We start from the raw sequence: 11,218 nt of genomic DNA, 5'->3' as shown, positions 1-11,218 counted from the left end.
CCGGGAGCGGCCACTGCACTCCAGTCTGGGCGACAGAGTGAGACTCCAACTCAAAAAAGTAAAAATAAATAAAATAAAATACAAATGCTCTTTCTCCATCTCAAACCTACAGATTCAGAATCTGTATGAAAGAATCACAAAATCTGTTTTTTAACCAGGTCATTGGATGATGGGGGATCCATGCCTCGTTTAGACATTTGCTCACGCTGTTCCTTCTGTCTAGAATGCCCTCTCTTCTCGATCCTCTTTCCTCAATTCTCTACCTGTTACTCATTTTTCAAGTCTCAGTTCATATATCACCTCCTCTATGAAGCCTCTCAGGATCTACACAAGTGAAATAAATTGCACTGTGGTACCTGTTGCCTTAGTAATATACTGCTACTATACTCATTTATTACTTTAAATGCTCCCTTTTTTGTGGCCTTCTCCTGCAGGAAAGCAAACTCCTTGCATTTCTTTGTATTTCCGGCATTTGGCACAATGCAAAAATATGTGAAAATGAAAAGAAGGGTAGAGAAAAAAAGGCAAAGGGAAATATGGTGTGGCCTGGGGTGGATGTGGGGCCAAAGTGAAAGTATAAAAAACCTGTCTTCTATTTCTCAGTAAAAATCCCATTACACTCTACAGTTGGACCCGTGTGATGAGCCTCATCATGCAACACACCGAATGTTAACTAATCTTAAAATATTCATGTGGTCCAGGGGGAAAAAAGAGTAGGATGGGAGTTTTGTTTTTCACAATGTTGAGTTTCTGCGCCCCAGAAACTTCTGATAGTTCCTGATAACAGTCCCGCAAGGAGTGCATGTTATTAACTTATTCTGTTCACATTCTCTTGAGTATAGCAGTAACAAAACTATGGAAGCTTTTACCACAGGGTGACAGAATTTCAGCTAAGCAAGTTGAAGGGTGGTAATTTTACACAACTGTCTTTCTTAGAGGTCCTAGCAACTTCCTTTTCCTCGGTGTGAGCTGATGGCATAGTCACTTCCTATTTGGTCTCAACTGCCAGTTTTTTTTTCTTGTTTTTAACTGCCACCTTTGACTAGAACTGCCTGCTTGAGAAGCCTACAAATTGAAGAACAAGTGGTCAATTCAATACATTTAAGAAAGTCAACCCAGAGAGGAAAAAGTATCACCCAGATTGGTTGTTCAGCATCATAACACATGAAAGGCTCTCCTGTGACTAAAAACTGCACCCTAGAGAACACAAATTACCTGACCTAATTACAAAGAGCCAAGTCTCCCAGAGAAGCTCTTCCAAGAAACTCCCCTGTGTACTCTTCATGTCCCCATATGGCAAAGAAAAACTATCATTAGAGGATGTCTGGTGCAGCAAGCAGTGGTTCTCTGGGCATTGAGAAGACTGTGAGTGAGCCCATGCAGGTTTCTGAGTGCCTTCACCTTGGGTTCAAGGCATCTGAAGGTCAACAGCATGATTCTATGAGAGTTTAGGCAAGTAGCAAAATCCGAAGGGAGATCATAAACATTTGGTCTTTTGACTCCTATCTCTACGTGTGAAGGAAAGTTTCCAGGCCACGCTTACCTCTCAGCTGTACCAATCGGTAAAGGCAGAAGTTATGAGCTCGATTCTTTCGTACCTAAATGCAAACATTTCAAAGCAAGTAAACATACATGTAAAGAAATGTTATGAGCAGGAAACCACTTTAGCAGCATCTGCTTCCACCCACCTCCTCTGTTGCTCTATTCTTCTCTGTAGCATCAGGAAGTAAAGCTAGCGAGAATATTCAGCTGGGTTGTTTCAGATACTCTAGTGTCTATGATAAATAATACTATGGTAGAGTATTGTGCAAACCCAAAAAGGTGCAAAGTAATTCAGGAGAATTCAGCAGTGACACAGGTTTAATGTTCCTTGAACAAGATTTGATTCAATAGGTTTTTCTTCGGGATTCTATGCTAGAACAATAACAAGGATGTGACATCTGCAAGAACTATTATATCATGGTTCCCAATTTGATACCCACAGAGAGTAAAGAGGGGATTTGAGGTATTACATATGCTTTTATTAAAATAAAAAAGGACCCTTGAATGTTGTACTTCCAAATATCAGTTCAGAGTCAGTAGCCTGAGTCAAAATATTTCTTTCACTGGATGCTAAGCTTCTGGGATTACCCAGATAATTTCCTTTAGTTTCAAATATCCAATAATTGAAAGAATTTCAGATAATTATATCAATTTGCCATTATGCTTTACACATTTCATACATTTCAACCTGGTGATTAGGCTCAAAAAGTGAAATTCCAAAATATGAAATCCTACCTTTAAGTTTTCTAAGGTAAAGTAATAGGTCAAATTTATCCTGATGAATTAATATACTTGAAGGTTTCTAACACCGGGTACTTTAGAATATGCTCAGTGATTAATTTTTTAAACAAACCATTATTTGTTTCTTGAAGTTATTTTCTGTTCCATAGTATTTTTCATTAAGTTATGTTCACGGTTTTGAAACAGATGATCTATGGTTTAGTATCAAGGTAACATAAGAATACTGCTTTATTTCTAGTACCCACTTGATTTGGCCCAATAACTTATGGCGCTCTCTCTCTTTTTGCTTTTCTTGGTCCCAGCCACCACGCTGAACTGAAATCTGCAAGGAACAGTGATTCCCAAATCTATTTCTTGGTTAGTAGTTACTAATGCAAAGAGTATAGAGCAGGGTTTCTCAAACCTTGGCACCATTGACATTTGGGGCTGGATAATTGCTGTGAGGATTGGCCTGTGCATTATAAGGTGGTTATGGCCAGGCTCAGTGGCTTAACCTATAATCCCAGCACTTTGGGAGGCTGAAGTGAGTGGATTGCCTGAGCCTGTGGGTTCAAGGCCAGCCTGGGCAACTTGGCAAGACCTCATCTCTACAATAAATCAAACTACAGGCAGTGCATGCCTGTAGTTCCGGCTACTTGGAAAGGTGAGCGGGAAGGATCACCGGAGCCCAGCATGTCAATGCTGGGGTGGCCGCTGAGAGTGCCACTGCACTCCAGTCTGGGAGACAGAGTGAGACTCCAACTTAAAAAATAAAAATAAAATGGTTAGCAGCACCCCTGGCCTCCACCCAACAGATGCCAGTAGCATCTCCATTTCTGACACCCAGAAATGTTCTCCAGAAGGCAAAATTACCCCTGCTTGAGAGCCATGGCCTCATTGCATACACTCACCATTGTCTACAATAAAGTGTGTCCAGCCATTTCCATTTACCTACACTTTAACTATGAACCAGTGCATTCAGTAAATATTTATAAGCATAGGTAAATATTTAATACAGGTTGAGCATACCTAATCCAAAAATATTAAATCTTTCAAAATTTGAAACTTTTTGAGCACCGACATAACTCCACAAGTAGAAAATTTCACACCTGACGCTTTGACTTTCTGATGGTTAAGTGTACACAAACTTTGTTTCATGTATTTGGGCTTGAAGTTACATTAAACCGAAGTTATTTGAAAGAAAAATATTATTTAAAATATCATATACAATTATCCTCAAGCTGTGTGTAAGGCATTTATGAAGCATAAATGAATTTTATGTGTAGACTTGGGTCTCAGCCCCAAAATGTTATATATGTGCAATTATTCTAAACTAAAAAAAAAATCCAAAATTCGAAACATTTCTGGTCCCACGCATTTTGGATAAGGGATACTCAACCGTTATTGACAAATGTCAGGAAATTGAAACCAGATGCTAAATTTAAATTACCAAGTTTTGGGGAGCTCAAGAACACTGTCTAACTTGAAATTCATTGGCCTCGTTAATCTTTATATAATCTTTATGCATATGGTTATTTCGTATCCATAGCCAGTACCTATCTGAAGTGCTATGTTACATCCTATGGGGCGACCACAAAGCAAAAGATATGGTATATCCCTTCGAGAAACTTCTTCCAAAACTGTGAAAATATATTGCCATGTATTATCAGACTCTGAAGTGACATTATGAAATAAAATATTCAAGTGTACTTTGTGTGTGTGTGTGTGTGTGTGTGTGTGTGTGTAAAACAAAAGCATACTTTAATTTTTGTCATTTTATTTACATTAAGAATTTGAGAAGTGATGCAGTCCAAGGTTGAAAAGAAGTTTGCGGAAAAAAGTTTCTAGGAGGAGGGAACAACAAACACCGGGCACTGCTAAAGGAGGGAAGGATAAGAGGAGGGAGGGAGGGAAAAGAGATACACAACCACACTTTGGGTACCATGTCCACTACCAGAGGGGAGAAGAAAAGGCTCGCTACAAGTCCAAGCCTCACCTACACACAATTTATTTATGTAACAAATCTTCACATGTACCTCACAACTCAAAAAATTTTTTTTAAATGTTTAAAAGTTCCTAATGCTCATGAAGTTTGAATTGTTTTCAAATTTTGACATTTTCACAAGATTTTATGAATATACACACACACAATGGAAAAAAGTATAAGAAAAACCACAAAGAATTCCACGTAGAAACTTAAGTGATCCCCATCAATAATAACAACAGATGACTTACTTAATAGCAGTAGATCTAAACAAAGATCTAGAAGTTTACTGAGATCCCCAAAGCAGTGTCTTTTAGGAAATGTCTCAATAGATCTGGTCTTAACATTTACCTTTCATTCTTTTATATAGTCATATAACTCTGGCCCAGAATGATGTCAGGGAAAGTAACTTATTTGATATACTTAATTTACTTATTTATTAAAATTATACAGCTCGCTCATAGGTAGTTATAAAATTAAAGGAACGGGAAAGAATTTAGGGGACAAAATAATGAAAGGTGTAACACATAATAAAGTGAACAATTTGCAGGTTCAGCAAGAGCAATGCCTAGGAGTTTAACCTGGCATCAATAAACTACACAGTGTACCTATTACTCACCTAGTAGCCTAAGTGAAGACTTCAAAGTAAGTGCATTCATTTATCCAACAAATACTTGTATTATAGAAGGTTTACTATGTGTCATGCACCTAGTCTCTGGGGATACAGTAGTGAGCAAACAAATAATAAGCCTGCCTTCAAACAGCTGCCATTCTACCTGAATAATTCTTGTGTAAATGAAGCTGGATCTCTGGTCTCAAGGACCTAATAATCCAGTTGGGCAGACACAACAAAAGAAATAAGAACTACAATGTGACTGCTACTTCCCCTGACAGGCAATAGAAAGAGTTTGAAGGAAGGCTTGGAACAACTTGCAAGATTCACTGGAGATAGGACTTGAGATGGGTCTTAAATGATGGAGCTTGATTCAGACCCTTACTACTGAAAGTGTGATCAGCGGGATCAGCACTGCCTGGCAGCTTGTTAGCATTGCAGAATCTTGGGCCCACTCCAGAACTGTGAAATCAAAATTTGCACTTTAAAAAGAACACTATGAGATTTCTGTGGATATTAAAATTTAGGTGGCACTGCAAGTTTCTGGTCAGGCTGGTAATGTTAAGTGTGAGTTGGGCTTGTGGGAAATAGACACTAGGTTGGGGCCTAACGTCAGATTAAGACACAGTGAGGGCCTGGACTTAAGGAACTAAGAGTAAGAAAAAAGTCATTATACCCTTTATCATCATTAAAAACAAACAGAAACCACAGAGGAAGTAGTAAGTTTATCACCAATCAGAGGGGCCTGCCTTTGAATTCCCAGCTCTATCACTTCTTAATTGTGTGTCATTTGGGTCACATTACTTAACCTGACTGAGCCTTTTTCCTCATCTGTAAAATTGGGGATAAACAGTAAGATCCCAGAAAGCCCTTGTAAAGATTCAATAAGGTAACACATATAAAGCGTTAGCAGTCCCTGGTACAAAGAAAGTGACATCCATTATTAATTAATAACAACACTGGTAATAATAATATGCTATTCTTGGGAAAAGATTCAAAAGGAAGAAGAGAAACTATTATCTACTACTAGACCTTCCCTACCTCCCAGTGTATTGGGTAGAGACCCACAACAAACTACAAGTTAGGAAACTTAATTTATACTGGCACTTGAATATTACTTTTTTTGGTTTTTTAAGTAATTAACCCATTGTGTGTTCTCAAAGGTGCTTTCATAATGACATTTTTGTAATTGCTATTATTATCTTTGTTACTGTTATCATTAGAGTACTCTCAAAAGAGTTTGTCTCCCTCCTGGAGTGGAACTTCAAGTGGGGTGGAGTTGCCAAAACCGCCGCTGTGTATGCTGAATTCAATAACAAGTCCTGCTAATGATCCAAACTCATTTCCCTTGCCTCTATTATCCTCATTAATTTTTCTGCCGATATGCCATCTGTTTTTCAATTTCCCTCTCCCTTACACGTGCAGAACTTGTAGTAGAGAGAAGCCCCAGTCTGGCCGTCCTCCAAGTGACAGCCCTAGAGAGAGAGGCAGCTTTAGGTTGAAGTCACCTGAAATATGCCTGGGGGCGGGGAACCCGGAAAGCAGGAGAATGGCTACGGATCTGCCCCCTGGCGTGGCCCCCGGCTAGGAAGACCAGACGGCGGGAGTAAGCAGAGGTCCACTCGGCGGCTCTTTGTGACCCCGCCCTCGGCCAGGTCGGGGAGCCAAAAAAGACTTCCAACACTTCACAAGTTTCAACTCAAGTCTCCACGACTGCATGTGCCCCAGCCTCGCACGCCTGCCTGCAACGTGGCCGTGTCTGGGACGCCCTCGTACCCTCAATGTCTCCCAAACTCTTCCAATCTCTCTCCAGGCCCAGCCGCGTTCCAGGTCTCCCAGTCTCCGGGTTCTCCTCTCCGTGCGCTGGGAGAGCTTCCCCCTTCGCAGGCTCCAGCAACCTCAGCCAAACCCCTTCGCTGCCTGGAGTCACTGCTCCCCCGACACCGCCCGGCTGCGGGGCGGGGGCAGGGCCAACGGCGGAACCGCCCCCAACCGCCTCCCGGGCCAGGCAAGCGGGCGGGTGGCTGGGGCGCCTCCACCTCCTCTTCCTAAAGCGGCGAGGCGCAGAGGAGCGGCATCACTCGAGCCCAGGTCCCAGCCACCGCCACTCACAGCGCCCCGCATTCAGGAAGAGGAGCAGCAGCGGAGGCGGCGGCAAAAGCGGCGGGCGGGCGCCAGAAAGGTAGACTGAGTCCCAGGGAGTCGCGCCGCGAACTGCCCACTTCCCAGCCCCGGGATACGTGCTACCAACCCAGTAACCCCACTTCTGTGTGTCCTTCCAGGCCCTGATCGAAAAGCCTGGGAGGGCCGCCGAGCTACCCCCGGAGGAGGAGCCAGTCCGAACCCAAAGCGCCACCGCCGCAGAAGCAGAGCGGAGCAGCAGTCGCCTTCATGGCCCACTCACCGGTGGCTGTCCAAGTGCCTGGGATGCAGGTGAGGAAGCCCAGTCACCCCCCCACCCCGCCACCCACGTGACTGCCCGGGAGCCCTGTGTGCGCTCCGCGCTGGGAACCGGCGACAAGGGGTGGCCCCAAGGCTCCCCTGAGGGCAGGGCCGGGCTCTCTGGCCAGGTGACCAGGGAGCAGGGAGCGGGGATCAAGGTGTTTCCTGGCGTCTAGGCTAGGTGGTGCTCTGCGCTGGGAAGGCGGGGAGGGACTGGAGCGCGCAACTAGGTGGGGACTGGGGGGGGGGGCATAAAAATAGGCCAGAGCCAGAGACACCTGCGCCTGTGAGCATGGCACAGTTGGGGGTGGGGGAACTTAACCTGAGAGATATTGAAGTGCCTTGAACTTTGTGGGGTAAAACGTCGGTCGCCCCCCCAACACACACAAAAGTCGGGGCGGGGCAAGACGAGGGGTGGCGGTGGCGGCGGCATTGAATTGGGCTCTTCCTGTGTGCGTAGAGCGAAGAGAGAGGTGACTTCTTTCTCTCTTTCGTTGCTGCTTCTTAAGAGCAAAGTTATGTCTCGCTCCCCCACCTGGCCCAGCCTGTAGTGTGGCCAGAGTAATGTTAGGTCCTATTCAAAGTTGCCGAGGTGATGACTTTCCAGCCCCCCTCCCTGCCTTTTCCACAAGATGACTTGTGGTTAAAGGAAGCTTTTTGTCCTGGACAAGGGACTACTGCATAGGACCCAACTTCTTACTCTAGGTCTTCCCAGCTCAACACCCTCCTCCCATTATGTTTTCACTTTACTAAAGAAAGTTATGTTGAAAAACTTTTTATGCTGCTATGTTTTTAAATCGGTGCATTTTAGGTTATCTGCTAAATGTTATCCAAATCTAGCAACTTTTTAAGCATGCACGTTTTATTTTGTTCCTTTGCTAGATAGCCTAAACAACCTATTTATGAATAGGTCAGAGGCTAAAAACACTAAAGCCACAATACCTCATGATCTTCTAAAAATGTGAAAGCAAAGTTTTTTCAAGTTCAGAAAAACTATTCCAAGTAGTAAATAGCTTATGTTTCTAGTAGAAATAAAAGCGCTGTGGATTGGGGCCTCAATTTTCTTATTGGTGCATGGACTTCAGGTTTTGTTTGTTTGTTTTTTTAATAAAGCAGTTGGTCTCATTTTATCTATGGCCACAAAAGTGATTCTAAATGTTCTTTACCAGAAAGAAGCCATTTTTGTAGGACATATATCTAACCTAGGACTCCTGGTATGTACTAAACAGCAGACCCTTTCAGCTGCATTTAAGACAAGTCTGGGTTGAGTCCCAGGAAGTCGGTGTATATGAGACAGAGACAGAGAGGCGAGACAGAAAGAGAGAGAGAGAGAGAGAGAGAGAGAGAGAGAAGTAGGAAATAGTAGGACTGTTTTTTAAAAGGTTAATCCATTCAAGCTTTGCAAAACGCCTCAAACTTTCATTCTCTCAGGCAAGTCTCCCCCTCCTTCCCTCCCTTTCTTTGCTGCATCCATGCATCCACCCGGCCCCACACCCCATTCATTCACTTCTGCCTTTGATTGTGTCAAGAGAATTAGTAGTTTGTAATACTAAGTACAGTTTTGCTCTGTCTAATCTGGAAGAAAGTGTGACATTTACCCACCGTGCTCTCTTTTCCATTATATGGCAAGTAGAACGTTGCACATGTGAAAGTTTGTCTCTGAGGGTCTCCATGCTTCTCTCTCCATTGTGTGCGCGCGCCTGCGTGCGTGCGTCAGCGGAGTGAGTGCCTCCCGTTCATCAAGTTTGTGATTCTGGAGAACTCTGTGCTGAGGAGAAAATGGTTTCTGGACTTTATTTCAGTTGTCTTGACTTTACTTGATTTATATGGTTTCTGGGCTTTATTTCATTTGTCTTGACTTTATTTGATTTATATGGTTAAGGAACTGCTTGTTGTTGAGTATTTCTGATTGCTCCCTGCTTTGTTAAATTATCTGAGTTGCCTATTTCTTGAATTTTTAAATTTTAATTAATGTGAAATAGAGTGTGAATCATATTTTAAATTACAAATTCTGTCTTTCACTGTATGCCCTTGAAAAGTTGTGATTACTTTGTTCAACCTAATTTGGGCAGGGCAAACAATTCAATGTTAGCAAAGAAGAGGAATATTTATTTGCCATTCTCTCCATCTTGCTAAAATGTTAAATTCTTAACTTCTTATTTTCATTTTCTTTCTAGATATGGTTCTTAAGCACTTTGTACAACACAAAGTTTCTTTCATAATTGAAATTGTACAGTTGCTTAAAAATAAATTTGATGGCATACAGTACGACTCTTAAACTTAGACAACTTTTACCATTCTTTTGTGCAAAAATATTGCAGATGAGATGCAGAAATATATCATGAGCTTGTAAAATTCTCCTAGAGTTTTATTAAAGAGTTAGGAACAATGTTTCGACCTTTAGTGTAGTAAGAAAATTTGAGTTAGCCATGTGTTCTTGAAATTAATGTATAGTATTTCCACAAACCAAGGTGAAGTGGTCGATTGGCCTATAACTTTTTAACAGTTTATTTTAGAGAATTATGAAGATTGATGGAAAAAATGATTTTTCCAGAAACAAAAACAAAATTACTTTATCCACAATGTTCTCCCTCTAAGGAGAGACTTGAAGTAGAAGCCCAGCTACCTGTTCTATCACTTAAGACTTCCAGCATTCCTGACTTTCAAACAAAGAAATTTCTGTTGCCACTAGTTTAAAATAGAAAAGAAACTTGGAGTGAAGAAAGAAAACTCAGGATTTGGTCCAGGTCAAATACTCCTTATGGATTAGTTATTCAACCTCACATTGTTGATATTTATTAATATTGTGGTAATGAACATTTTTGCCATATTACACCAAATGTTGGGGCTATGAAGTTTTTTGTACTTAATTTGTGCTTACTTTTTCAGTGTGTAACTAAAAGAATTTTCCATACTAGTAGCTGAACTCTTGAAAAATATTTAAAGTACAACTTTAAAAAATAAACCAATAAACCTGTTTCTTTCCACTCAAATATTTACTCTTTAATGATTCAAACCCTGCTTTTTTCCTTAAAGTTTTCAGTAATAAATCATACTTAAGTTTAAGATAGTTCCCTTTAGGACCTATGTTAGTATTTATGAAGATAAATATTTTAAATTAATTGTTAAATCTTTCATAAAATATAGGCTGGAGAATAAAGTTAAATGTTGGATTGGAGTACTAAATGTTATTATAAATTATGCTTTAAGCTATGCCTCTCATCAAATAATTTTTTAAATTGTTATTTCGTTTTAAAGATGTGGTGTACAGTTCAGGATTAAGTACATAAGTGGTCAACGTACAGGTAAAGTTGGGGCCTCCCAGTGGTCGTCAATTCGCCTGGTTTAGGATCAGGTACCCTTACTGATGTTATATACCCCTCCTCCCTCCCCTGGCAGTGTTCCAATTATGATAAATATTCAAGGTTCACTTATGAGTGAGAACATGTGGTATTCAGTTCTTTGTTTCTGTGATAGATCACAACAAAGTATGATAGAATCTAAATCCATCCAAGTTCAAATAATGTTTAAAGTTTCTGCTAAAGAATTTATAATTTAGCCTTCATGTATCTTTAAATATGACCAAGGTGGTACAGTTTAACTTGAGATATAAAGTAGAAATGAAGTTTAAGAACTTCATCTTTGTTGAAGACTTTTATCTAAGAAAGTGGAGAATATTGCCTGTCACTGGTGAACCTAGTTATTAGGTTCTAGGAAGGATACGGAAATATATTACATGATCCACCCTTAAAGATCTTAACATTGCCGGGCTCGGTGGCTCAGCCTGTAATCCCGCGCCTTTGGGAGGCTGAGGTGAGTGAATTGCCTGAGCCCGCGGGTTCAAGACCCGCCTGGGCAGCGAGACCTCATCTCTACAATAAATCAAAAAATCAGCCGGGCGTGTGCGCATGCCTGTA

General features: G+C 41.4%; 1 protein-coding gene across 4 annotated transcripts in view; it reads left to right on the top strand.

The window, feature by feature from the left end:
• Positions 1 to 6,849: 6,849 nt before the first annotated feature.
• Positions 6,850 to 11,218, top strand: part of STK26 (serine/threonine kinase 26) — a 58,230-nt gene continuing 53,861 nt past the window's right edge. For 2 of the 4 annotated variants that reach the window (XM_008067455.2, XM_008067454.2), the window contains exons 1-2: positions 6,850 to 7,041; positions 7,142 to 7,292. In XM_008067455.2, the coding sequence (XP_008065646.1) occupies positions 7,251 to 7,292 (42 nt within the window). In that variant the 5' untranslated portion in view covers positions 6,850 to 7,041; positions 7,142 to 7,250. The remainder of the gene's footprint in view (positions 7,042 to 7,141; positions 7,293 to 11,218) is intronic. The other 2 variants (XM_021717287.1, XM_008067457.1) reach the window with 2 other exon arrangements.

This window comes from Carlito syrichta, unplaced genomic scaffold (assembly GCF_000164805.1).
Source record: "Carlito syrichta isolate Samal-C Ts95f unplaced genomic scaffold, Tarsius_syrichta-2.0.1 Scaffold309624, whole genome shotgun sequence".
NCBI lineage: Eukaryota > Metazoa > Chordata > Mammalia > Primates > Tarsiidae > Carlito > Carlito syrichta.
Note: the sequence above shows the minus strand (reverse complement) of the source record. Positions and strands in the feature narration are given on the sequence as shown.